The sequence below is a fragment of the Sciurus vulgaris genome (genome assembly GCF_902686455.1).
Source record: "Sciurus vulgaris genome assembly, chromosome: 2".
Taxonomy (NCBI): Eukaryota; Metazoa; Chordata; class Mammalia; order Rodentia; family Sciuridae; genus Sciurus; species Sciurus vulgaris.
In genome coordinates this window covers 77151286-77178588 of record NC_136462.1, presented here as the reverse complement: position 1 = coordinate 77178588, position 27303 = coordinate 77151286, and the positions used below count along the sequence as shown (strand labels likewise).

Sequence of the window (27303 nt, the reverse complement as noted above, 5' to 3'; positions counted from 1 at the left end):
AAGGAGTCAGAATTAGTGGAAAGCTGGGGCGGAATGAACTACTTCTCCCATCATGCGAGAAAGGAGCTCCGCTCTTTGCACCCTGGGAATTGTAGTCTCCTGCCTCTAGCATCCAACGGCAACCTCAGTATGTGAACTCTGTTACCCAGAAGGCCTCGCCACGGCCTCCCCCGAAGGTGGAATTCTTCGGTTAGTTGTTCTCACCCGCAGTTAGCGGAACCTGTTAGCGTGACCCGACAAGGCTCAGCTGGGCTGCATGAGGCTAGTTGCTAAGCAAGGGGAGCTTCGGTCAACTGCCACCTAGGCCAAGACAACAGGAAGTGAGTACCCCTGTGCCGGAAGTTGATTGATACCTCCTCATTCCTTCTCCCCAACTCAGTTTCTGACTCCTCTTTGCAGGGGTGGGGAAGGCAAAGTAGTTGGGTAAAGTGGACGCTAGGTTCACCCACACCCCCTTCCCAGTTCTACCTAACAGTCTGTACTTAGGATGGAAGCATCGAGGCCAGGACGAATGCTGGTGACTGGCTTCGGGGCCCACACCTTGCCCTATAACCCGACCTTCCACGATTTCCAAGGAGAGATACAACCTGTCCCAGCCCCATCTGGACATTAAGGCCCAAGGGAATATTGATTCAAATTCCTCCTGACTTCCTACCCTCCAGCACTCAGATTGGAGGCTATCCCCAGACCCCCGCCATGCCTCATATAGACAATGACGTGAAACTGGACTTCAAGGATGTACTTTTGAGGCCAAAACGCAGCACCCTTAAGTCTCGAAGTGAGGTGAGCCAATTTTTCTACTTGCACTTTTTTGACCCTAAGCTCCTTGGTCAGAAGCAGGAGCAAGAAAATTGCAAGGTCCTTGTTCTAATGTGTTTTCGGAATGAATAAAATAAATGTTTTCTATTAATCTGTGCAGGTGAATCTCACAAGATCCTTTTCATTTCGGAATTCAAAGCAGATGTACACTGGTGTCCCTATCATTGCTGCTAATATGGATACTGTGGGTACCTTTGAAATGGCCAAGGTTCTTTGTAAGGTAGGTGTCTAGTTGATTGAGCTGGCTAGAGGCGTTTGCGTCCCTATCCTCATTCCCACTTAGTTCTGGCTAGGATGCTCCATTTAGTGTTTTCTCCAGTACTAAGACCCCTTATCTGATTAGTTAAAAGGGCTATCTGAATTGGTGAGATTCAGAGTTAAATTTTGTCCCTGTTTTTCCTTTTTTTTTTTTTTTTGGTACCAGGGATTGAACCCAGGGACACATTATCACTAAGCCAGCCTTTTTTTTCATTTTGAGACAGGTCTCTCTAAATTGTTTAGGGCCTTGCTAAATTACTGAGGATGGAATCAAACTTGTAATCCTCCTGTCTCAGCCACCTGTTTCTGGGATTACAGGTGGGCACCAATGCACCTGGAAATTGTGCCCCATTATTCTGATGTATGAACAAAACTTTTTTTTTCTTGTCTAATAGTTTATACACCTTACCAACTTTCCCTACCACCCAGCTTATCCCCCCTCAATCCCTTCAGACACACCATTATTCATTAACACTCAGCATTGTTTTAGTTTAGAAACTAAATACAGTTTTAATTAAACTAAATTCCTAACTAGAATATTCCAGAAAGAAGCAGCTTATTATGTCTATTATTATTTTTTTTTTTTCTTTTCTTAAATCTTCCTTTTCTTTAAGTCCTAGGTTACTAGGAGTTTCTGGGATATTCCCCAAATGGAGTATTTTTTTTTTTTATTAAAATCTTATTTATTTTTACACATTTTGATTCATTGTACACAAATGGGGTACAACTTTTCATTTCTATAGTTGTACACAATGTAGATTCACACCATTCATGTAATCATACAAATATATAGGGTAACACTGTCTGTTTCATTCTTTCCATCCCCCACCCCCTCCCACCCCATTTTCCTCTACACCATCCAAAGTTCCTTCATTCTTCTCTTCTCCCCATTACACCCCCCCCATTATATACTGTCATGCACTTATCAGAGAAAACATTCGGCCTTTGGTTTTTTGGGCTTGTCCTATTTCACTTAGCATGATATTTTCCAACTTCATCCATTTACCAGAAAATGCCATAATTTTAATCTTCTTTATGGCTGAGTAATATTCCACTGTGTATATATACCAGTTTCTTTATCCATTCATCAATTGAAGGGCATCTCAGTTGGTTCCACAATCTAGCTATTGTGAATTGAGTTGCTATGAACATTGATGTGGCTGCATCACTGTAGTATGCTGACCTTAAGTCCTTTGGGTATAAACCAAGGAGTGGGATAGCTGGGTCAAATGGTAGGTCCATTCCAAGCTTTCTGAGGAATCTTCATACTGCTTTCCAGAGTGTCTGCACCAATTTGCAACCCCACCAGCAATGTATGAATCTTCCTTTTTCCCCACATCCACACCAACACTTATTATTGCTTGTGTTCTTGATAATAGCCATTCTAGTTGGAGTGAGATGAAATCTTAAGGTGGTTTTAATTTGCATTTCTCTAATTACTAGGGATGATGAGCACTTTTTCATATATTTGTTGATCACCTGTATATCTTCTTCTGTGAAGCATCTTCCCATTTCCTTAGCCCATTTATTGATTGGGTTCTTTGTATTTTGGTTGTAAAGTTTTTTAAGTTCTTTATAAACTTTGGAGATGGGTGCTGTGTCTGAAGTGTGTGTGGAAAAGATTTTCTCCCACTCTGTAGGCTTTCTTTTCACATTATTGATTGTTTCCTGTGCTGAGAAAAAACTTTTTAGTTTAAATCCATCCCGTTTATTGATTCTTGCTTTTATTTTTTGCACTATGGGGGTCTTGTTAAGGAATTCTGGTCCTAAGGAAACGTGAGGAGATTCGGGCTTACTTTTTCTTCTATTTGGTGAAGGGTCTCAGGTCTAATTCCTAGATACTTGATCCATTTCAAGTTGAGTTTTGTACAGGGTGAAAGATAGGGGTTTAATTTCATTTTACTGGATATGGATTTCCAGTTTTCCAAGCATCATTTGTTGAACAGACTATCTTTTCTCCATTGTAAGTATTTGCACCTATGTCTAGTATGAGGTTACTGTACTTATGTGGGTATGTCTCCGTGTCTTCTATCCTGTACCATTGATCTACCTGTCTATTTTGGTGCCAATACCATGCCATTTTTGTTACTATTGCTCTGTAGTAGAGTTTAAGGTCTGGTATAGTGATACCTCCTACATCATTCTTCCTGCCCAGTATTGCTTTGACTATTCTGGGTCTTTTGTTCTTCCAGATGGATTTCATGATTGCTTTTTCTGTTTCTATGAGAAATGTCATAGGGATTTTAATTGGAATTGCATTAAATCTGTATAGCGCCTTTGGAAGTATGGCCATTTTGATAATATTAATTCTGCCTATCCAAGAACATGGGAGATCTTTCCATCTTCTAAGGTCTTCCTCAATTTCTTTCTTCAATGTTTTGTAGCTTTCATTGTAGAGATCTTTCACCTCTTTGGTTAGATTGATTCCCAAGTATTATTTTTTTTTTCGAGGATATTGCAAATGGAGTTGTTTTTCTCATTTCCCTTTCAGATGTTTTATCGCTTATGTATAAAAGTGCTTTAGATTTATGTGTCTTGATTTTATAACCTGCTCTTTTTTTTTTTTTTTTTTTTTTTTGCAGTGCTGGGGATTGAACCCAGGGCAAGGCAAGCACTGTACCAAGTGAGCTATATCCCCAGCCCTAACCTGCTCTTTTGCTGAATTCATTTATGAGGTCTAGAAGATTTCTGGAAGAGTTTTTTGGATACTCTAAATAGAGAATTATGTCATCAGCAAATAGTGACAGCTTGAGTTCCTCTTTTCCTATTCATATCCCTTTAATTTATTTAGTCTGTCTGATTGCTCTGGCAGATATTTCAAGGATGATGTTGAACAGAACTGGTGAAAGAGGGCATCACTGTCTTGTTCCAGTTTCTAAATGGAATGCTTTCAGTTTTTCTCCATTATGAATGAGATGGGACTGATACCTAAACCAGACAGAGACAAATCCAGGAAAGAAATTTCAGACCAATATCCTTAATGAACATCGACGCAAAAATTCTCAACAAAATTTTAGCAAATCGCATACAAAAACATATTAAAAAGATAGTGCACCATGATCAAGTGAGTTTCATCCCAGGGATGCAAGGTTGGTTCAACATCAGGAAATCAATAAATGTAATTCACCATATCAATAGACTTAAAGTCAAGAATCACATGATTATTTCAATAGATGCAGAAAAAGCATTTGATAAAATACAGCACCCCTTCATGCTCAAAACACTAGAAAAAATAGGGATAGTGGGAACATTCCTTAACATTGTAAAGGCCATCTATGCTAAGCCCTTGGCTAATATCATTCTAAATGGTGAAAAACTGAAAGCATTCCCCCTAAAAACTGGAACAAGGCAGGGATGCCCTCTTTCACCACTTCTATTCAATATCATCCTTGAAACTCTAGCCAGAGCAATTAGACAAACCAAAGAAATTAAAGGGATACAAAAAGGAAAAGAAGAACTCAACCTATCCCTATTTGCTGATGATATGATTATATACTTAGAGGAACCAGGAAATTCCACCAGAAAACTTTTAGAACTCATAATTGAATTCAGTACAGTAGCAGGATATAAGATCAATGCACATAAATCTAATGCATTTTTATACATAAGTGATGAATCTTTGGAAAGAATAATTAGGAAAACTACTCCATTCACAATAGCCTCGAAAAAAATAAAATACTTAGGAATCAATCTCACAAAAGAGGTGAAAGACCTCTACAATGAGAACTACAGAACACTAAAGAAAGAAATTAAAGAACAACTTAGAAGATGGAAAGATCTCCCATGTTCTTGGATAGGAAGAATTAATATTGTCAAAATGGCCATACTACCTAAAGTGCTATATAGATTCAATGCAATTCCAATTAAAATCCCAATGACGTATCTTACAGAAATAGAGCAAGCAATTATGAAATTCATCTGGAAGAATAAGAAACCCAGAATAGCTAAAGCGATCCTTAGCAGAAAGAGTGAAGCAGGGGGTATCACAATACCAGATCTTCAACTCTACTACAAAGCAATAGTAACAAAAACAGCATGGTATTGGTACCAAAATAGAAAGGTAGATCAATGGTACAGAATAGAGGACACAGACACAAACCCAAATAAATACAATTTTCTCATACGAGACAAAGGGGCCAAAAATATGCAATGGAGAAAAGATAGCTTCTTCAACAAATGGTGCTGGGAGAATTGGAAATCCATATGCAACAGAATGAAACTAAACCCATAGCTCTCACCATGCACGAAACTAAACTCAAAATGGATTAAGGACCTTGGAATCAGACCAGAGACCCTGCAGATTATAGAAGAAAAAGTAGGTCCAGATCTTCAACATGTAGGCTTAGGACCAGACTTCCTTAACAGGACTCCCATAGCACAAGAAATAAAAGCAAGAATCAATAACTGGGATAGATTCAAACTAAAAAGCTTTCTCTCAGCAAAGGAAACTATCAGCAATACGAAGAAAGAGCCTACAGAGTGGAAGAAAATCTTTGCCAATCATACTTCAGATAGAGCACTAATCTCCAGAATCTATAAAGAACTCAAAAAACTCTACACCAAGAATACAAATAATCCAATCAACAAATGGGCTAAGGAAATGAATAGATACTTCACAGAAGAAGATCTACAAGCAATCAACAAACATGTGGAAAAATGTTTGACATCTCTAGTAATAAGAGAAATGCAAATCCAAACCACCCTAAGATTCCATCTCACCCCAATTAGAATGGTGATTATCAAGAATACAAGCAACAACAGGTGTTGGCGAGGATGTGGGGAGAAAGGTACACTCATACATTGCTGGTGGGGCTGCAAATTAGTGCAGCCACTCTGGAAAGCAGTGTGGAGATTCCTTAGAAAACTTGGAATGGAACCACCATTTGGCCCAGCTATCCCACTCCTTGGCCTATACCCAAAGGATTTAAAATCAGCATACTACAGAGATACAGCCACATCAATGTTCATAGCTGCTCAATTCACAATAGCCAGATTGTGGAACCAACCTAGATGTCCTTCAATTGATGAATGGATAAAGAAACTGTGGTATATATATACAATGGAATATTAGTCAGCCATAAAGGATGATAAAATTATGGCATTTGCAGGCAAATGGATGAAATTGGAGAATATCATGCTAAGTGAGATAAGCCAATCTCGAAAAACCAAAGAACGAATGATATCGCTAATAAGTGGATGATGACTCATAATGGGGGGAGGGAGGGGTTAGTGTTAGGGTTAGAGTTAGGGTTAGGGAGGGGGCGCAAGAAAGGAGGAAGGAAGGACTGTATAGAGGGAAAAGAGGGGTGGGAGGGATGGGGAAGGGAAAAAATAACTGAATGAATCAAACAACATTACCCTATGTAAATTTATGATTACACAAATGGTATGCCTTTACGCCATGTACAAACAGAAACAACATGTATCCCATTTTTTTACAATTAAAAAAAAAAAAAAGAATGAGATGGGATTAGTATAAATAGCCTTTACAATGTTGAGGTATGTTCCTACTATCCATATTTTTTCTAGTGTTTTGAGCATGAAGGGGTGTTGTATTTTGGCAAACGCTTTCTCTGCGTCGATTGAAATAACCATATGATTCTTATCCTTAAGTTTATTGACATGATGGATTACTTTATTGATTTATGGATGTTGAACCAACCTTGCATTCCTGGGATGAGCCACACTTGATCATGGTGCACTATCTTCTTAATATGTTTTTGGATTCAGTTTGCCAGGATTTTGTTAAGGATCTTTGCATCTATATTCATCAAGGATATTGGTCTAAAATTTTCTTTCCTTGATGTGTCTTTGTCTGGTTTTGGTATGAGGGTGATATTAGCTTCATAGAATGAGTTTGGTAGGGGTCCCTCCTTTTCTCTTTCCTGGAATACTTTGAGAAGTATTGGAATTAGTTCTTTGAAGGTCTTGCAGAACTGGGCTGAGAATTCGTCTGGTCCTGGGCTTTTCTTGGTTGGTAGGCTTTTGATGGGTTCTTCTATTTCATTGCTTGATGTTGATTTGTTTAAATTGTGTATGTCCTCCTGGTTCAGTTTGGGAGGATCATATGTCTCTAGAAATTTGTTGATGTCTTTGGTATTTTCTATTTTGTTGGAATATAGATTTTCAAAGTAACTTCTCATTATGTATTTTGGTGGTGTCTGTCGTGATATTTCCTTTTTCATCACAAATTTTAGTAGTCTGAGTTTTCTCTCTCCTCTTTGTTAGTGTGGCTAAGGGTTTGTCTATTTTGTTTACTTTTTCAAAGAACCAACTTTTCGTTTTGTCAATTTTTTGAATTGTTTCTTTTGTTTCAATTTCATTGATTTCGGCTCTGATTTTAATTATTTCTTGTCTTCTAGTACTTTTGGTGTTGTTCTGTTCTTCTTTTTCTAGGGCTTTGAGCTGTAATGTTAGGTCATTTAGTTGTTGACTTTTCTTCTCTTGAATGTGCTCCATGCAATGAATTTTCCTCTTACTACTGCTTTCATGGTGTCCCAGAGATTTTGATATGTTGTATCATCATTCTCATTTACCTCTAAGAATTTTTTTTATTTCCTCCCTGGTGTTTTCTGTTATCCATGCTTCATTCAATAGCATATTAGTCTCCAGGTGTTGGAGTAATTTCTGTTTTTTATTTTGTCATTGATTTCTCATTTCATTCCATTATGATCTAATAGAACACAAGGCAATATCTATTTTTTTGTATTTACTAAGGGCTGCTTTGTGGCATAACATATGGTCTGTTTTTGAGAAGGTTCCATGTGCTGCTGATAAGAAAGTGAATTCACTTGATGGATGGAATATTTTATATATGTCTGTTAATTTTGTTATTGATTTGTGTTATTGAGTTTTATGGTTTCTTTGTTTAGTTTTTGTTTGGAAGATCTATCCAATGGTACAGTGGTGTGGTAAAGTCACCCAGAATTATTGTGTTGTGGTCTGTTTGATTCCTAGAATTGAGAAGGATTTGTGTGATGTACATGGATGCACCATTGTTTGGAGCATAAACATTTACGATCATTATGTCTTCCCAATTTCTGGTTCCCTTAAGCAGTATGAAATGTCGTGCTTTATCCCTTCTGACTAACTTTGGCTTGAAGTCCACTTTATCTGAAATAAGGATGGAAACCCCTGCTTTTTTACTGAGTCCGTGTGCATGGTAGGTTTTTTCCCATCCTTTTACCTTTAGTCTGTGGATGTCTTTTTCTATGAGATGAGTCTCTTGAAGGCAGCATATTGTTGGGTCTTTCTTTTTAATCCATTCTGCCACTCTGTGTCTTTTGATTGATGAGTTTAGGCCATTAACGTTCAGGGATATGATTTGTATTCCCAGTCATTTGTGCTTATTTTTGGTTTTTAACTTGACTTGGTTTCTCCTTTGAATGGTTTTTCCTTTAAGGTAGTTCCTCCCTTTGCTGACCTTTACATTGTTGTTTTTCATTTCCTCCTCATGGAATATTTCTTGAGAATATTCTGTAGTGCAGGCTTTCTATTTGTAAATTCTTTTAATTTTTGTTTTTCATGGAAGGATTTTATTTCATCTTCAAATTTGAAGGTTAGTTTTGCTATGTTTAGGATTCTTGATTGGCAACCGTATTCTTTCAGAGCTTGAAATATGTTGTTCCAGGCCCTTCTAGCTTTTAGAGTCTGGGCTGAGAAATCTGCTGATATCTGTATTGGTTTCCCTCTATATGTAATCTGATGCTTTTCTCTCACAGCCTTCAAAATCCTATCATTATTTTATATCTTAGGCATTTTCATTATAATGTGCCTTGGTGTGGATCTGCTCTGATTTTGTCCATTTGGTGTTCTGTAAGCCTCTTGTATTTGATTTTCCATATCATTTTTCAGGCTTGGGAAATTTTCTATTATTTCATTGAATAGGTTGTTCATTCCTTTGGTTTGTATCTCTGTGCCTTCCTCAGTCCCAATAATTCTTCAATTTGGTCATTTCATGATGTCCACAGTTCTTGGAGGTTCTGTTCATGATTTCTTACCATCTTCTCTGTTTGGGCAACTTTATTTTCAAGATTAAATATTTTGTCTTCATTGTCTGAAGTTCTGCCTTCCAGTTGGTCTATTCTGTTGCTGATGCTTTCCATTGAGTTTTTTATTTGGTTTATTGTTTCCTTCATTTCAAGGATTTCTGTTTTTTTGTTTTTGTTTTTGAGAATCTGTCTCTTTGTTGAAATGATCTTTTGCTTCCTGCAGTTGCTCTTTCAACTGCTTATTGGTATGATCATTCATTGCCTGCATTTGCTCTCTTATCTCATCCTTTGCTTCACAAATCATTTTAATTATGTATAATTAAAGTCCTATTCTGACATTTCTTCTACCATATTGTCACTGGATTCTATTAATATGGAATCTAGGTTTGTTGGATCATTTTCTTCTCTTGTTTTTTCATGTTGTTCATGTATCTTTCCCGCTAGCAGTGCAGATCTGGGGTATTGCAGTGTCCCCCCCTATAGGCTTATAGTGATCCTATAGGTTTCCAAAACTTTTTTTTAAGTGGGAGATCAATATTTGCAGTGACCAGTTCAGATAGTATGCAACCTGAAACCAAAAAGCCCCTATGAGGACGTTAACAATATTGTCATAATAAATAGAATGAGTTCAATTATTATCTTCAGTATAACAAACAGATTTGCTATAAGGTCTGCAGTTTCTAATGGAGGACAAAGAGGATGCAGAGGGATGTAGGATGTACCTGTTAATGGGATATGAAAAGAAATATATAGAAGTTCTAGATCATAGCAAGAGTGAGAGTGTAATTAAAGGAAGTTGGTTGTTAGCATGCAAAAAGGGAGAAAGAGACTCTGAGGGAACAGATAAACAAAGTGAGAAAAGTAAAGAAATAAAAACTTAAAATTTTTCAATAAGGAAAAAAAAAAATCCACACTATAACAGTCATATAGTATTCAAACCTCCCAGTCTTCAAGTAGCCTGATGTATGAGAGGTACCTGACAATGAGCGTCAAGTGTCCAGCAGGAGTCTCAGGATGGGATTTGCCCCACCTAAAGATCGGAGATAGGGCTTCCAGGATTATCCAAGATGGCCACTCTGGCTTCCAAATGTGTTGGCAAATAGGGAACTGTGGCTGGGAGTGTGGGCGTGGTCAGCTAGAGATCCTGGAGGTGGGGTATTGTGGGTCTGGTTGTGGGATCCTGGAGGCGGGGTGCAATCAGTCAGTCTGGGGGTCCTGGTGGTAGGGCGCTGTCAGTCTGGGGGTCCTGGTGGCAGGGAGCATTCAGTTGATGTGAGGGCCCTGGAGGCAGGGAGTGATCAGTCGGGCTGAGGGATCCTGGAGACGGGACTCAGTCAGTCAGGCCAGGGGTCCTACAAGTCCTGGCTGTTGTCTCAAAATGGCTGCAGCCACATGTAACCAAACCTGCAGGTACCATGACTGAACTTCTAGGCAACAGCAGGCATCTGGTGCTCCACTGGCGGTCTGCAGTCAGTCTGCTGACTGCTGTCAGACAATTGGGAAGTGAACCTCGGGCAGTGGGTGATGGGTAGGTGAAAGGCAGGCGATGGACAGGCAAAAGGCAGGCAAATGGCAGATGATAGGCGCCAGACAGTGAGCAATCTGCACTCAAAAAGTAGTCGATATGCTGGCAGACTGCAGGTGATTGCAGTAGACAAATGGGGTAAACAGCAGGGGATCGATAAGCTGCAAAAACTGCTTCACCAAGAAACAGATATCCTCTGCTTGAAACCCGAGTTATGGAGCGACAAGGAATGCAGCCTCCCTCTAGTCCGTCATCTTCGCGTATTGTTTTCTTATATGCAGGTTGTTCACTTCAAAAACAATGGAAGACACCGCTCCTGTCAGTAATGTTACCTGCCTCTGTACTTGTTAGCTGAGATGGTAGTTACCTAGGCACTCTGAGAACGTAAGAACTCTACTTGTCAATCCATGTTACCATAGTTGATGGATTTTGTTGCTGTTTGTGGCTCTATTAGACTTTAGGAATCCATATCCATTTTTAACTACTGTGTCTTTGTGGAATGCCTTTTGCTATTTCTCTGAGGTTGATAGTTATGCAGTTTCATTACTTTATTTCTGTTTCCTTTCTAACTTAACTGCTTAGGAATCCTGCTGTTGCCAATAGTCTGCTTGCCCTGACCAGTAAATTTGGGGAATGGTAAATCTGACTGGAAATTTAACCAGCATGCTGTAATACATGAACCTTATTGGGAAATGGCTTAATACTCTATATAGAGACTGGTTTTTCAGTATTATGGATGAGTACTGAAGAAATCAGATTTGGACTCGGGAGATAGCTCAGTCAGTAGAGTGCTTGCCCTGCAAGCATGAGGCCCTGGGTTCAATCTCCGGCACCGCCAAAAAAAAAAAAAAAAAAATCAGATTTTAGAGACAGAGCCAAGAGTCCTAATTATAAAAAGGTTGCATACAAACAAACATCTTTTCTTTGGTTTGGTATATATTAGATGTTTTCATGCCACACTATGCCAGTGCACCTCCAAGACATGTTGACCTCCTAGAGCAACTTTTATTAACATATTGAAAGTGTTACTGAGAAGGCAGAATTTAATATCAACTTTTAGCTAGATAGTATTGATAATGATCTCTGAATTAGGTATAGCACGTTCTGCTACTGGCTGATATGACTTCCTTGCGTTTCTTGTCCATTGCAAGATTTGTGCTCTCATGTCTGTTTGCATGTGTGCACTTTTAAAGCACAAACACTCTTTACAGTGGCTTTGTTTTGTTTTGTTTTTCCCAGTACCTGGGATGAACCCAAGGATCATGCTCTACTACTGAAGTACATGCCCAGCCCTTTTAAAATTTTTGAGACAGGGTTTCACCAAGTTGCCTAGGCTGACCTTGCACTTGTGGTCCTCCTGCCTCAGCCTCTATAAGTAGCTGGGATTACAGGCATGAGCCTGGCCAGTGGCTTTTGAATGCCTTTCTCAAAGATTGGGATATTATCTGTAATTTGTTGAGCTAGAGAATATGAATGTGGTGAGTCATTATGTCTTACAACTTGGTTGACTCAAATAGACTTTTCATGTCTATGTCCCCATTAAAAATATTTGTCCTTACTCCTGTAGAAATAAAGGATGGGATGGCACCTTAACAGCTCCACTAACCTTAAGATCTTACCTTTTGTGGGCATCTGAACTCACTGCTGAATTATTGCTGGCAAGTGAATGAGACAATACTAAAGACAGACTTAGTACTAGATTACTTAGGAGGAGGATTTGAGTACGTGCAGACCATATCTGGCTCCATCTAGCCTCTTCATGGTTCCTGCATGTCTGCTTGTCCCCCTGCACCAAGAGCTTGTCCTTTTCATCCTTTAGGTCAGAAGCAATGTTTGTGCTGGCTGGTGAAATCCAGATGACTCAATACTTTAGTGGGAATACTAGTTCATGTTAAAAAAGCTCTATTGGGGTTTGTAGGAATAGTAATGGTTGAACTCAAATCCCAGCTCAGCCAAGAACTTCTTTAACTTGTTTTCCTTCCAAACTCCAATTGTTTCTCTCTCTCAGGAGAGTGTAAAGATGTATTTCTAGAGAAAGAGATCCTGATAATGTTTTATTTTTGAATGCTCTCTTTCTTCTTCCTAGTTCTCCCTCTTCACTGCTGTCCATAAACATTACAGCCTTCATCAGTGGCAAGAGTTTGCGGACCAGAATCCTGATTGTCTTGAGGTAACATTGGGCCTGTCTTGCTCCCTTCCTTATCCATTTTCCAGGGACATTTTTGACTGCCTGGGAACCCTCACCCTTAGCCCCTTTGGTCACTAGATCATCTCTGATACAATGCCACAGGCAGGTCTAATGCTTCTCATATCAGTGACCCTTTTTCTTCTACAGTATCTGGCTGCCAGCTCAGGGACAGGCTCTTCTGACTCTGAGCAACTGGAACAGATCCTGGAAGCTATTCCCCAGGTGAAATATATATGCCTAGATGTGGCAAATGGCTACTCTGAACACTTTGTTGAATTTGTAAAGGATGTACGGAAGCGCTTCCCTCGACACACCATCATGGTATGTTTTTATTATCCTGTAGTTGGTACCTTCCTCTCCCACTTTTTCCTAACATTTTATTTTGTTACATCAGTTCATTTTTCTGTTATATTATGCTATTCCTAGTCCATATATATTACTGGGTGATTATACCATGATTCCAAGCCTAAAATGTTTATTGTCAGTGCATTATCTCTGACCCTTGATTTAGTCTTTGTAAATCCACAGTCGTTGATATCACTCACAAAACCATAATGGAACATATATGCATTGTACATATTTGTGGTACAAATACATCTGCCCACTGAAATGAACAATCACATAAAATGCATCACATGAAATAATGTTTAATTTTTTCACAAGCTAGGGGGAGGTGACAAAAACTCATTTTTTTCACAGCATTGAAGGTCTCTGCTGTCCATCAAAAGCAAATATTAAGCCTACACTACCATGTCTTCCCCTTTCCCTGAAGCCAGAGAGTTTCTATGAAAGAATAGGGTATGTTGGAGAAAAATCTATTAAGTCAGATCTGAGTTTGGTCTAGTAGTTTCTTTTGCTTCATTAAACGCTCCTCCCCTGTGGGTCATACCACCTTGCTGCCTGAGATATTAAAGTGCATCCTGAACCTTGGCTTTGCTGTCATTTCAGTGGTGACACTGGATTCTGCTCATTGCTCCCTATCTAACTAGCTTGGTGTGGGAATCAGGGTCCTTTGAAGTAGCTAGTGTAGAAGCCCTCAGAGGTTCCAGTACAGGGGATCTAGGTATCCCTTCTTTGTAACAATGCTGGAAGGTCATGGTCCAGGCTTGCCATCTAAGAGCAAATAAGCTTGTGTCCATTTCTGACCTTAAGGATGCTCTTATTTTTATTGCTCTGTCTCAGGCAGGGAATGTGGTCACAGGAGAGATGGTGGAAGAGTTGATCCTCTCTGGAGCTGATATCATCAAAGTGGGAATTGGGCCAGGTAAGCTGGTTCATTGAGGCCATTAGCTACCCCTTCAGGGGTAAACTCATGGAGTACTTCACTCTCACCCTTGGCATGTTCTTCCTAGGCTCTGTGTGTACAACTCGGAAGAAAACTGGAGTGGGGTATCCACAGCTCAGTGCAGTGATGGAGTGTGCAGATGCTGCTCATGGCCTCAAAGGCCACATCATTTCAGTAAGGCTCAATGTCTTAGGGTATGAGGCTGCCAACAGATTTTCTGCAGGGTTTGGAGGCTCTGGTAGAGATGGGTCAGGACTCTGAATGCCTTTCAGTTTTGAAGTAGACTGTTGTGACACTGCTGAGAGAACTTGGAAAATCCATGCTGTCTCCTCACTGTGCTCTTTATTTTACAGGATGGAGGTTGCAGCTGTCCTGGGGATGTGGCCAAAGCTTTTGGTAAGGAGTTTGGGAGGGCACAGAAGGATGATCCTGTAGAAGAGGCTGTATCACCTCTCAGGATCTAGGGTCAGGGTAGGAGAAACTCAAGAAGCCATTCAAACTCTCATAATATGAAGCAGTGACCCTGAAGCCTGTGGTGTCCCTGGGACAAGATAGCAGGGGAAATCCTGAACCCCACTGACCCTGAAGAATGGGACTACAAATGTGCATTTTCAGTTTCCCAGGGGACACTTATTCACATTAAATTGAGAGACTGCTGTTCTTGGAACATACAATGTTTTACTCAGATGGGAGCAACAAAACAAAATATTCAGAAGACAATGAAAGCAGAAGGAAAGAGCAGAAGTTGGGCAGGGAATCTCCAAAGGTTATTTTAAAAGTCGTGAGGAAATCAGGCCCACAGAGGAGTAAACCAGGTCAAAGCAGGCCTTTGTGGATTGTGGGTCAGAAAGAACAATGCAGAAGATGCTGGAGACACTGTCAGGACTGAGAATTCGGCAGGAGTTGCTTTTGAAGGGGAAGTATTTGGGCATCTGGGCCAGAAGCATCTCTTTCCTACCTCCTTGATTTTGGCAGGGGCAGGGGCTGACTTTGTGATGCTGGGTGGCATGCTGGCTGGGCACAGTGAGTCAGGTGGTGAGCTCATCGAGAGGGATGGCAAGAAGTACAAACTCTTCTATGGAATGAGTTCTGAAATGGCCATGAAGAAGTATGCTGGTGGTGTGGCAGAGTACAGGTATGTGTGGAGGACCAGCCCCTGAGGGTTCTTGAAGAATGTGACTGTATAGTATGGTGACAGAGCTCATGGCTGCTGGAAATGGATGATATAATTCTCAGGAGAAAAATGGTGACATAGGATTAAATGTTAGAGACAGAAGAATCATTGGGCTTAAGGAATCTAGAATGAAAAGGTAATTTTCCCCCCCTATTTCAAGGGCCTCAGAGGGAAAGACAGTGGAAGTCCCCTTTAAAGGGGATGTGGAACATACCATCCGTGACATCCTAGGAGGGATCCGATCTACATGCACCTATGTGGGAGCAGCTAAGCTGAAGGAGTTGAGCCGGAGAACTACCTTCATCCGAGTCACCCAGCAGGTGAATCCAATCTTCAGTGATACACGCTAGACCTGAGTAGTTCTGCCCTCTTAAGGCACCAATACTTCACCACAGGGTCTCCCACATGGACTTCTCACCCATTCTAGCTACTGTGGCTGTGCATTTGCCAGTTCCTATCGCCTCCCTCCTGAGGGCTCCTGTAATAACTCTATACTTCTCTGTTTGTACATACAAGATGCCCAGAGCACTCACTGGAAAGGAAGTGAGGAAGAATACAGTCTGAATATGAAGTAAGATAATCGAATGGGTATCTGGGGACCCAGCATCCTGAAGATTAAAAGATACTGATTGATTCAGAAATGTTTTACATGGCATTGATCTGGAAGAGGCAGGCTTTTGGAATTATGTCTTATCAGCTTCATTAAATGAGATCTTCAAATATCTAAAAAGCTCAGAAGTGTTTATATATTTGAGATAACTCAATAAAAAGAGGTCTCACTGACTGTAAAGAGATGCTGGGGCTTCTGCACAAGGCTGGAATCTGGGTGCTGCTCCAAAGTAGGGAGGTAGGGTTAGCAGTGACCCAATGGGACCAAGGACAATAAGCATTATTCCCATGAAGTATTTCCATTCTAGTGCCACCATCCCCAGATAACTTGGCAGCATGAGAGATTATAAAGTATGTTCTAGCATTAGGACATGTACTTTCAGAACAATAAAAAGACATTTCTAGGCTCTCAAATTCTGGGCACATCTGAATAACACTTTCCAAGGGAAGTAAAAAGGCAAGGGGATTCTTCCAGCTGTGGAGAAGCTGGTTCTGTTTCTAAGAAATTACCTCCACTGACCTACAGAAGTCCTTCCTCACATCAAGACAGTGTTGTAACAAATCCAAGGTTTAATTACCAAGCATCACAAAGTTTTAGCAATGTAGTCAGATAATCCAAGCCTGGTCTTCCTCTTCATTCCCACTAAACTGCCTATAGAACTGAGGAGGAAGAAGGCATTCCAGTGCTATCATAGGGGTCTAGAACTGTCTAGGCAGTCACAGGAAGGGGCAGGCACCATACTGGGGCCAGAAGTGGGGAGGTATTCACAGAAGGTGGGGATCAGGGTGTCAAACTTTGTCTTCTGATAGTTTTCCAGAGACTCCTGTAGAGAAGGGAGCAGGGAGATCCTATTGTCGGAAACCATTCCCCTAGTCCTCCCTATCCTGAAGCATGTGGATTTCTCAGGCTTGTTCTGCCCATCCTTTTTCCCAGCTTTCTGTTCCTTCCTACTCACCTTTCCTTCCCTCTGGCTATTTTCTTCCTCATCAGAGTCCAAAACCAAGTCTCCTATGGTAATGACGGAGCTGCACAGAGATGGAGAACACACTGGAGGAAGGAAACCAGAATCAAAATACTCCTTCTAGGTGAACAAAGTCTCTGAAAAGTCCCCAAGAAAATAGGCTGTCTGAGCCAATCCTGACTCAAGGCTACCTACCTGGATTCTTGGCCCTAGGAGGCGATAATGATAGTCTCAGGGGATCTACATAGCAATCCAAGCAATTCCTGAGGTGGAAGCAAGCAAAGGATAGTGTGAAAGGAAAGCAAGCAAAGAATGTGCTACTATTAGGAAGAAGCAACTCTTTACCACTCACTCTTTTTGCTCTGAGGCAGACAAGTCAGCAGGGTGCTCCTTTAGAGCCCTTTCCCCCAGAATCTGGGATGGACTCTTAGACTTCTCAGTGATGGCTGTTCTTGTGCCCACAGCATCTGATGTGTCTTCTGTGTGAATTCCGTGCTCTTCTCGGCTCTCAGGTTTAGATATGACCTGGGCTGGTGTGCCCAAATTCCTGAAGGGGAACAACATGACCATGGGGCGCTCCTTATGGCCTCCCCTTGCAGATGTCCATTGGGACCGGATTTTTCGTCGACCCAGAGGGGCCAGATTGAAGTGGTGGCCAGCCAAAGGTTCTGGGTGCTTCCTTGAAGCTGGTCTCTGAAGGTCAAGCTTGGCTTTTGGTGGACTATGGAGTGCTAGTGCTGGCTGCAGAGGAGGATTTTGTTCTGTGAGATCTGTCAGGTTCACTGAATCAGAAACAGAGCACTCTGAAAAAGAAAACGAGGCTCCTTATAAAGAAAATAGGTAGCTGGGCATAGTGGCACACACCTGTAATCCCAGGAACTTGGGAGGCTGAGGCAGGAAGATCACAAGTTCAAGGTCAGCCTCAGCAACTTGGTGATGCCCTAAGCAACTTAGTGAAATCCTGTCTCAAAATTTAAAAAAGGGCTGGAGATGTGGTTCAGTGATTAAGCAACCCTGGGTTCACTCCCAGTACCAAAAAAAAAAAAAAAAAAAAAAAGAATAGGTAGTAACAGATTAATTCAGTCAGGTGTCTTATGCATCAGGCCCACCTAACTTCCAGTTGACTGACTCAAAAGGTGTCATGCTAGACACTACATCCACAAATTGCTAGTTATCCCAAGTGGTCCTAGTACCTGGAAGTGGCCACCCCATGTCCACACCGTATTGACTCAAGGCAACAGAAGAGGTGATAGAAACTCCAGGCTGAATCCAACTCAGCACATCCTGAAGCTGTGGGCAAGAAATGAGGCATAAAAACCAGTCCTGATACAACCACCCCACCCCACACTTTGCCCTTTAATGTTTTGCTTCAACAAAACCTGCTGTGTCTGTACTGTAGGCAGTGCTTTTTCCAGCTGACACATGTATTCAAAAAACAGCTTTTCCATGGCATCCAGAAAGGGTTCCCCATACTCTTGTTTAAGTTCCTATAGTGGAGAAAGACAAGCAGGTCAGAAAAGCATTTGAGAAAATAGAAACCACCACCAAACAGCCTCCAAAATACTCAGTCTCACCTGCAGCTTTGAAGCCAAATCTACAGAGGCCTCTGACAGTTGCTTCACCTGCTGGCAAAAAGTCTCCTGTGCCTCCAAAATCTTCCTCAGATCCTGCTTTGTCTGTTGATATGAAAGGCAGAGAAGTTGGGGGCACCAGGATCCAGTCGCAGGGGCAACTTTGTTAACCGAGTGCAACTGGAGTTAGGGCTTGTCCAAAGGATTTACTCACGGCTTTAGGGTCCCGCACAACAGGTCCAGACTCAGGGAAGTTTTGATTCAGGACATTCAAGACCTGGGCCCAAGGCCGGCCCTGCAGAATCAGCTCCACCACCACCTGCACGACAGTGAGCTCAGAATCCCGACTCGGGGCAAACTACCCTTTTCCAACTGGTTTTACCCCCTACCCCCAACCTTAGGCCCTCCTCAGGCTTCGCATTTCCGCCCCTTTCCAGATCCTACTCGCTCCAATACCTTGGCTTTTAGGCCCATACACAGGCGTTCGTGGTGCCGATAGCGAACCAAGCCGGGGGCAGCAGCGCGCAGGGATCGCAAAAACTCTAGTACTCTCGGAAAGTGCTCCACGCTGCGTCGGCGCAAGACTTGCCAGCAGGCTGCCGCAGCAAAGCGCAAAGTGGCGGGACCGGCCCCCGGAGGCGTGGTCATGGCCAGCGTCTCCGCCCCAGGGCGGTTCCTTCAGGCTTCTTCCACCTAAGAGAGGCTACCCGACCCTTCCTAAGGGCGGGGTTTCCGGAGGCCCTCAATGATTCGGCTCTTTCGTGGTGTGCCGGGTACGTTGCGATCTGACTCAATTCTCTTCTATAGGCTGCCAGAACTCTGGGGGCTTCTCCTAGCTCGGGATGGAGTCTGAATGGAGGAGCAGGACGTCTCCATTGGTACCAGGATCACTCAGCTTTAAACGCCACTGCAGCCTGCAACTCGAAGGTACCTCACTTCCGGCTCTGAGACTAGTTTCCCTTGCCCCGGAAAATGGTGGTAAAAGAGAACCAATGAGCGGCCAGGCAGAGGGAAGTGTGACGGCGCGTCATAAGGCCACGCCCCCTCTAAGGTCCCGGCCCCTGTGCTACCTGGTACTTGTCTGCTGAGGTAGCTGTGACCGCCCCTCGGAGTCTTCTTATCTGGTTTTCATCGCGGAACCTACTGAGAAGTCGTGTCACTTTTTGAGGCCTGACTTCCTAATCTGTAAACGGAGATCATGCTATCTCCTCTGTCCATCGTTTTCATTCATTGAAATGACAGGTCCTTAAATCGCAGTCCCCAGCCAGCGCCTGCCATACCTTCCACGGCGAACACGCTGCTTCCAGTAAGAATTTAGCCAAACAGAAGAGGGCGCTGGCCTTTAAAAAATAAAATATGAACTGGCGCGGTGGCGCTCTTCTGTAATCCCGCGACTCCACGAGGCTGCGCAGGAGAATCGCAAAATCGTGGCCAGCTTCGGCAATTTAGAGAGACCCTGTCTCAAAATAAAAGATAAAAGGGGATAGGAACGTGGCTCAGTTGTTTAGCATCCCCTAGTTCAATTCCTGGTGCCAAAAAAATAAAAAACTGAGCCGTGATTGGTGGCATGCGAGGGTAATCTCAGCTACTCTGGAGGCCAAGACCGGAGGATCGAAAGTTGGAAGCCAGCGAACATGGGCAACTTAATTAGCAAGACCTTGTCTCAAAATAAAAAGGGCTGGGCGTGTAGCACAGTAGTGGAGCACTCCTGGGTTTAATTCCTAATTCTGCAAAAGTTAAAGAGGCATTAGATTGTTAACCTGCTTTTCTCTGCATGGTAGGGCTATCTATGTAATATTTTGTGCTTTTCTGTTTTTTCTGTATCCAGTCATAAAGTTTAAAAATAATTTCCTTTCAGATATCTGTTGACCACTTAACTTGAGTCAGTCCATTAATGAATTGACTGTTTTTTTAGTCTATCATCCTTCCTGGTACCTCTCTTCATTTTCATCACCAAGCACTGAACTGGGGATACACTGTATACACTCGGTTGAATGAATTAACTACCTGCCTTGACCACTCTACCAAGATTTACTAAAACCATCCATTCTTTGACCTCTGTCTTCCTTTCCCAGATTTAATGGGTCACACATTCTTGTCTCCACCTCCTGGTAAGTCTTCTGAGCTGAGTCACACATTTAACTGTGCAGGGGACATCTAGTTCCAAAGAACTGCACATTGGACACGTGAAATTCTAGTCATCTCCCATTTTCCTTCACTTATTCCTTCTCTAAAGTTCCTTTATATTGAATTGAATTTATGACCTATAGAGTTTTCATTCTTGGGACTGGAGATATAGCTCCGTGGGTACAGTGTTTACCTTTCATGCACAGGGCCCTGGGTTCTAATACCCAGCACCACAAAAAAAAAAAAAAAAAAAGAATTTGCATTCTTTCTAATGAGTTTATTCTAACATATCTTGTAAGACAGGTCTAATGGTAATAAATTTCCTCAACTTTCTTTTTTTAAGTATTTCTTCCCTTTTAAAGGATAATGCTTTGGTTACAGAAATTGAGAGTAGTGAAGGTTTTTTTTTTCTTTTTCCCCTTCAACACTGCAATTATTTCGCTCCTTTTTTGCTTTCATGGTTTCTGAATGAAAAGTCAATGTAATTCTTATCCTTGTTCTTCTGTAGGTAAGTTTCCCCAGCCTATTCCCGTCCCTTACTCCCTACTTCTTTCCTTTTTTGTCTTTTTCTTTTTTTTCTTTTTCATCTTTGATTTTCTGCAGTTTGGATATGATATGCCTAGATGATGTTATTGGTGCTGTTTTATGTTTGTTTATTTGTTTGTTTGTTTGGTATTTATCCGGGTTGCTGTTCTGTGAGCCTCCTGAATCTGTTTTTGGTATCTATCATTAATTTTGGGAAATTCTAGTCATATTGCTTCAAACACTTTTTTTCTGTTCTTCTGTATCTGCTATTCTCATTATGTGTATGCCACACCTTTTGTAATTATCCCACAATGCATGAATATTTTGTTCTTTTTAAATTCTTTTCCCTCTGCATTTCAGCTTTGGCAATTCTGTTGACATTTTTTCAAGCTCACTGATTCTTTCCTCAGTTGTGTCCAGTCTAATAAAGAACTCATCAAAGGCATTTTTCATTTCTGTTATGGTATTTTTTATTTTTAGCATTTCCTTTTGGTTCTTTTCTAGAATTTCTGTCTCTCTGTTTACCTTTCCCAACTGTTCTTGCATGTTGTCCACTTTTTCCATGAGAGCCATGGCATATTGACCATAGTTTTAATTCTTGGTGTGATAATTCCAGTATCTCTGCTATATCTGAGTCTGATTCTGATGTTTGCTATGACTCTTCTTCAAACTGGTGTTGCTGTTGTTGTTGTTTATCTTTTAGTCTGCCATGTCATTTTTTGTTTCTTTGTTTTTGTGGAAAGTCTAGTGTTTTATGTTTATCTGCCTAAGGGTTAGGCTGTATTTGTTGTTAGTTGTAGATGTTAGGAGCTAAAATTTCCTCTGGCATCCTTGTTATTGCCTCCCCTATTGTCTTTGGTAGTCCCAAGAGACTTCCTAAATAAGGTCCAAGATATGCAGTTCTTTTGCATTCCCCTGTTATTATATACAAAAGCTCTATTGGTGTTAAAGTACTGGGGGGAACATTCTAGAATCCTACAATTAGGTTTCAGTTTCTTAGAACCTGTACCTGGAGCTTGACTTTCACAAATGCTTCTCAGTCCCTGACATCTCCCACCTCTCACTGCCATGCACAGGTCAAATAGGAAAGCTAGAGCAGGCTGAAATTGCGTGTTTCCCTTCCCCATGTGAAATGCTGGGAGGCTAGAGTAAGGATTTCCCTTTTCCCAGATCACCTGGGCTCTCTCAATGTCCTGAGTTAGAAAGACTTAGTTTCTTTGGAGGACAGGCCTTGTTAAAAACAAGTAGTTAATGCACTTTAAAATGGCCATTTTTGGCCAGGCATGGTGGCTCATGCCTACAATCCCAGCAATTTTCGAGGCTGAGGAAGGAGAATTGAAAGTTCAAGACCAGCCTCTGCAACTTAGCAAATCCTGTCTAAAAAAATAAATAAATAAAAAATAATTTTTAAAAGGCCACTTTCTCTTTCCCACTGCCAGAAGTCCAATGGGAGTTTTCTCTAGTCTTTACTGTGAGAACCTGGTAAACTTCTTGAGGCAAGACTCATAGATGCCTGGGGACCCCCTTCTTAAGAGAGTTTTTAACTCTCAAATTTGTCTGTACTAACCTCTAGTTATTTGTCAATTACAGTTTAATTTTTCCAACATGGGTACTGGTTTCCATAGAAGTTTCTGCTCCTAGGCTTTTGCTGGTAAATAGTGATTCTCTGTGTCTACCTGTTTGTCTCTATTTTAGGGGCAGTAATTTGCCTTTTGCTTGCAGTTCTCTGATAGATCCAGGAAGAATTGTGGATTTTCAGTTTGTTCAGCTTTTTCCTTCTTGTGAGAATGGGAGTGAGGACTTCCGGGTTTCTTATGTCACAGACAAAGCACTAGAAGTCATTAACTTTCCTTTTATGATCTGTTCTTTTGGGTTCTGTAATGCTGTGCAGGACAATTCCCTTCATAGCACCATGAATGAGAAACCCATCTTAACTTTGTCCTTCCTCCTCTTCAAATTGAATCCATCATCAGATCTAATCAGTTCTATTTCCTATATAACCATCAAACCACCCTCTTTTTTCATTTTTACTTCCTCTGTTCTAGTTCACTTTCTCCTGTCTTTTTCTCTGAGAGGACTCTACTCACTTCACTTCTATACCAATCCTTCCAATTTCTTTTTTTTTTTCTACCAATTTTTTCCATGTTGCTTTCACCACAATTCTGGGGAAATGCAAAACTGACTATATCGCCCCTAACTGTCATCCCCCACACTTTCAGAAGAAAGTCTAAACCCTTAAAATATGACAAAATTGTGTGTGTGTGTGTGTGTGTGTGTGGGTGGGTGGGTGGGTGGTGCTGGCAATCAAACTCCAGGTCTCAGAGGTGGTAGGCAAGATCTTTACCACTGAGCCATACCCGCAACCTGGCAAATGCGCTTTTAATGACCTGGCCCAAGCTTAATTCTTCAAGCATATCCCTTGCCCTTTGCTCTAACCATACTCTTTGCATTTTCCAAATATACTGTGTTGTTGCACCTTTCTGTGCTTGGCTCATACTGTCTGATTCCTTTGTGTTCTATCTCATGAACTTGACATCTCCTGGTTCATCTGATAATCACCTTCATGGAGCCCTTCTGGATCAGCTCAGGTAGAATTCACTATTCTCTGAGTCCCTCAACATCTCTACGTCCCTCTACCTCTAGGTTGGTTCTTATCATGCAGAACTTATTTCATAAGGTTGTCATAAGGATTAAATGAATTAATAAATATAGAATTTGGAATCTCAGAGCCAGCCTCCTAGTAAGTGCCATGTATACATTTACTGTTATCATTCTTCGATTTCTATAGGAGATTGATTCCAAGACCCCCTTGGAGCATCTGTGGATGCTCAAGTCCCTTATAAAAAAAAATCTCATAGTATTTGCATATTACCATACATTCTCCTGCATACTTTAAATTATTTCTAGATTACTTATAACATCAAACACAATTTAAATGCTATGTAAGCTGTTGTTATGCTGTATTGTTTAGGGAATAATGACAAGAAATAAAGTCTATATGTGTTCAGTGCAAACATTTTTTCCCCAAAATTTTTTGTCTTTGGTCATTTAAGTCTATGGATATAGGGCCTGCAGATGTAGAATGGTATTGACTGTAATTAGAATGTTTGTAATCTGTTGCCCCACTGGGCAGGAGCACTCCAAGGGAGGGGTTTTCTTCTTTCTTTTACATGTTGTGTAACTGGTGCCTCTTGTGACATCTTGTTTATATGTTTACTTCTAGTAGAAGCAGCTTCACTCTAGTAGATTTCTTAACTCAAAGATTCAAGAAGATTTGCAACTGGAAGTGAGACTATCAGGTACATGGTCCCATAGCTCCTGCTAACCCTAGAAGAGTGTAGGAAGGGGCAACACAGGAAATAAAACCAGCTGAGCCAGGCTTGGTGGTGCACACCTGTAATCCCAGCAACTTGATAGGCTGAGGCAGAATTGCAAGTTCAAGACCAGCCTCAGCAACTTAGCAAGACCCTGTCTCAAAACTAAGATAAAAAGGACTGGGGGATATAGCTCAGTGGTAGAGTGCCCCTGGGTTCAATCCTCAGTGCCAAAAAAAAGAAAGAAGAAAGGAAGGGAGTGAGGAAGGGAGGCAGGCAGGAAGGAAAGGGCAAGAAAAGAAAAGAAAAAAAGAAGAGCTGAGGAGAAAAATAGGAGGTTATTAGTTTCAGTCCTTAGTCAAACCCTTAGTGTTTTGGGCCTCTGCAACTGGGATTCTGATAACATGAAATCTATTTTGGGGGCCAAACAACAGAATTTTTAACTAATAATAATTTTAGATGATTGTAATTTTAGATGATTATAATGGAAGATGTTTAGAGATTACCCTGACATAAGGGAACAGTTTAAAACCAAAGCCAAAATTCTCCAAAAGTCACTGGTTTTACTTTTTTTTTTTTTTTTTTTTTTTTTTTTCTTTTTGCTGTGACAAACTGAAAAAATTAACTTAAAGTAAGAAAGATTTATTTGGGCTTATGGTTTCAGAGCTTTCAGTTCTTGATCACTTTGTCTCCTCACTTTTTGCCCTGGGCGAGGCAGAACATCAAGGTGGGGAGCATGTGTTAGAACAGAGCTGCTCACCTTATGGCAATCAAGAACCAAGGAGAGAAAGGACAGAGCCAGGAACAAGATACACCCTTCCAGGGCATGCCTCCAATGACCTACTTCCTCCAACTAGGCTTATCTCCTACAGTTTCCACTACCTTCCAATAGTCCATTTGTTTATGACCCCACCAATGGAATATCAGTTAATGAGATCAGAGCCCTCACGATTTAATCGCTTCCCCTAAAACCCCACTTCTGAACATCCTCTGCATTTAGGACCAAGCTTTCAACACGTGAACATTTGGGGACATTCCAGATTCAAACTACAACATAACCCAAAGGAAAATCTCCAGTTAGAAGAGAGCCTCACAAAGGAGTACTGGTTCTGAGACTCTGGGCTTCACCATCCCTTGCAGTTTCCTCTGGTAAGTAGTCCCTGTATTCAGTGGATGACATGATCAATCAGTCCTGCTTCACAAGACAGAATCCTGGGGGCTTGTCTTTACTATTCCCCTCTACCTTCCACCCAGCCACATCCCATCCTTCCCCAAGCCCTGTCAATTTCGCCTCCTGGGTTTTCTCCAGGCTGTCTTTCCCTGGCTTCAGCACTACCACTTTAGCCTAAACTCTAGCCCTACCTTATTCCATTCTTGACACTACAGGAAGAGTAATCTATCCAAACCACACAATCTGGTCGTGTCACTTCCAATCCCTTAAACCCTTAAAAGCCTTGCCACAGCTCTTGGGCAGACCAAATCCTTAATGTGGCCACTGCGACCCCATAGGGCTTGGACCTGCATCCCTCAGCTTCATTGCCTCCACTCTACCCTGTACTCTCTTCATTTTAGCTATGCTATCCCTTTAGCCTTGCTTAATCTTCTAGGCTCCCTTCCATCTCAGGTTCTTTGCACAAGCTATTCTGTTTGCCTGGAGTAATTTCCCTTCTTTCTGTCTATCTAATGCCCTCTTGTCCTTCGGGTTCACCTGTTAGGTAAAACTTTCCTAACTGCCACCACCACGCTAGGTCACGTGCCTTTACTGTAAACTTCAGAGCCCTACTCTCCCTGGTCTTGTGCAGTTTTTTTGTTTTTTTCTTTCTCAAACTATACACTTCATAGGAAAGGAACCAGGTTTGTCCTGTGTTCCAGCACTTAGTTCACTGCTTGGTATGTGTTACCAAATATTTGTTAAACCAGTGGAGGATGGGCCCATTATCCACCTTTATGACTGGACTTTGGCCTTTAGGGTCTCCTGCAAAACTCTGGTCTGACTGTGGACAAAAATTCCTTTCCAAGGTGGACCTTAGAACAATTAAATTAGCCATTATTTTAAAAGAAATTTTAAAAACAAAATGTAACCACTCTAGTCTAGTTTGAATCACATCTTATGAATTTATACATTTATAAATTTTTGCTTTTAAATTTATAACTAGTTCAACCTGGCTTCTTATTAGGAAGATAAAAATCTTTCTTTTGATTTTTTCATCTCTCCCAGAATTTCTTAAGAACTCCAGCCAAAGGGGTGGGCCTTTCAGCTTCCACTACACCAGGAGAGTCCTGCTGTCCACACTGTGGCTTCCATCGACTCAGAATACTCATAGAAAATCAACCTCCAGGGCCAATGTTTGAGCTCTCTGGATTCCACACCTACGATCAGACATTGGTCCTTGGGTCAAGGAGCTATAGCAGCTCCAGTATCAGTCACAGACTTTCCCAAATCAAACCCACCCACAAGAATCCCCTCTGAAGATTAAACCCAGGGAAACTTTACCACTGAGTTATATCCCCACCCCTTTTTATTTTAATTAATTGATTTATCAATTGATTATTTTTCTTTTTCTTGTTACTGGTGATTTAACCCAAGGGCATTTTACCAGAGAGCCACATCCCAGTCCTCTTTATCTTTTTTATTTTGAGACAGGGTCTCACTGAGTTGCTTAGGGCCTTGCTAAGTTGCTGATGGTAACCTGAAACTTGCAATCCTCCTGTCTCAGCCTCCAAAGTTGCTTGGATTACAGGTGTATGCCCCCATGCCTGACTGAATTGTTGCTTTTAAGTTGTAAGTAATAAATACACATTGTGCACCTGTATGTAGGTCCTGTTCTAGGTAATGGGACATGGATGTGAATAAGACAAATAAGATCTCAGTTCTTTAAAGCTCACGTTTTAGAGAAAGGGAGAGAGAATCTAATACATAACCAAATAAACAAATCAATGTTAAACAATAAGTGC

General features: G+C 41.3%; 2 protein-coding genes and 1 long non-coding RNA gene across 7 annotated transcripts; 2 read left to right on the top strand and 1 right to left on the bottom strand.

Moving 5' to 3' along the window:
- Nucleotides 1-133: 133 nt before the first annotated feature.
- On the top strand, nucleotides 134-17140 carry GMPR2 (guanosine monophosphate reductase 2). Of its 4 annotated transcripts, none has more exons than XM_079127296.1 (11): nucleotides 139-320; nucleotides 576-783; nucleotides 920-1039; nucleotides 12680-12763; nucleotides 12929-13102; nucleotides 13964-14045; nucleotides 14134-14240; nucleotides 14420-14462; nucleotides 15042-15201; nucleotides 15401-15560; nucleotides 16841-17140. In XM_079127296.1, exons 2-11 carry the CDS (start codon nucleotides 697-699, stop codon nucleotides 16865-16867), a joined length of 1044 nt encoding a protein of 347 aa, XP_078983422.1. In that variant the 5' UTR covers nucleotides 139-320; nucleotides 576-696; the 3' UTR covers nucleotides 16868-17140. The 4 variants fall into 4 exon arrangements, with proteins under 4 accessions (XP_078983423.1, XP_078983422.1, XP_078983421.1 ...); XM_079127295.1 differs by lacking the exon at nucleotides 16841-17140 and adding an exon at nucleotides 15757-16024; XM_079127297.1 differs by lacking the exons at nucleotides 12680-12763; nucleotides 16841-17140 and adding an exon at nucleotides 15757-16024 and having other exon boundaries at nucleotides 134-320.
- TINF2 (TERF1 interacting nuclear factor 2) lies at nucleotides 14274-19421 on the bottom strand. Of its 2 annotated transcripts, none has more exons than XM_079127293.1 (9): nucleotides 18839-19421; nucleotides 18597-18701; nucleotides 18386-18487; nucleotides 18191-18298; nucleotides 18005-18101; nucleotides 17164-17614; nucleotides 17007-17074; nucleotides 16806-16897; nucleotides 14274-14438 (listed from the first exon to the last, which is right to left on the bottom strand). In XM_079127293.1, exons 1-9 carry the CDS (start codon nucleotides 19028-19030, stop codon nucleotides 14409-14411), a joined length of 1245 nt encoding a protein of 414 aa, XP_078983419.1. In that variant the 5' UTR covers nucleotides 19031-19421; the 3' UTR covers nucleotides 14274-14408. The 2 variants fall into 2 exon arrangements, with proteins under 2 accessions (XP_078983419.1, XP_078983418.1); XM_079127292.1 differs by lacking the exon at nucleotides 14274-14438 and adding an exon at nucleotides 16166-16673.
- Nucleotides 19180-26686, top strand: LOC306654081. Its single transcript, XR_013761877.1, has 3 exons — nucleotides 19180-19309; nucleotides 24258-24333; nucleotides 25349-26686. It is a non-coding gene; the product is annotated as an uncharacterized lncRNA (long non-coding RNA).
- The last annotated feature ends 617 nt before the right edge of the window (nucleotides 26687-27303 follow it).

Excerpts from the sequence above, each read along its gene's own strand:
- GMPR2 (XM_079127295.1), top strand. The coding sequence starts at position 697 with ATGCCTCATATAGACAATGACGTGAAACTGGACTTCAAGGATGTACTT. Across the intron at positions 784-919 it reads CCCTTAAGTCTCGAAGTGAG|GTGAATCTCACAAGATCCTT; the intron begins GTGAGCCAATTT and ends TAATCTGTGCAG. Across the intron at positions 14,241-14,419 it reads TCAAAGGCCACATCATTTCA|GATGGAGGTTGCAGCTGTCC; the intron begins GTAAGGCTCAAT and ends TTTATTTTACAG.
- TINF2 (XM_079127292.1), bottom strand. The coding sequence starts at position 19,030 with ATGACCACGCCTCCGGGGGCCGGTCCCGCCACTTTGCGCTTTGCTGCG. Across the intron at positions 17,615-18,004 it reads CATGGGGTGGCCACTTCCAG|AGTGCTCTGTTTCTGATTCA; the intron begins GTACTAGGACCA and ends TTTCTTTTTCAG. Across the intron at positions 16,898-17,006 it reads TCCTAGGGCCAAGAATCCAG|TGTGTTCTCCATCTCTGTGC; the intron begins GTAGGTAGCCTT and ends TCCTTCCTCCAG.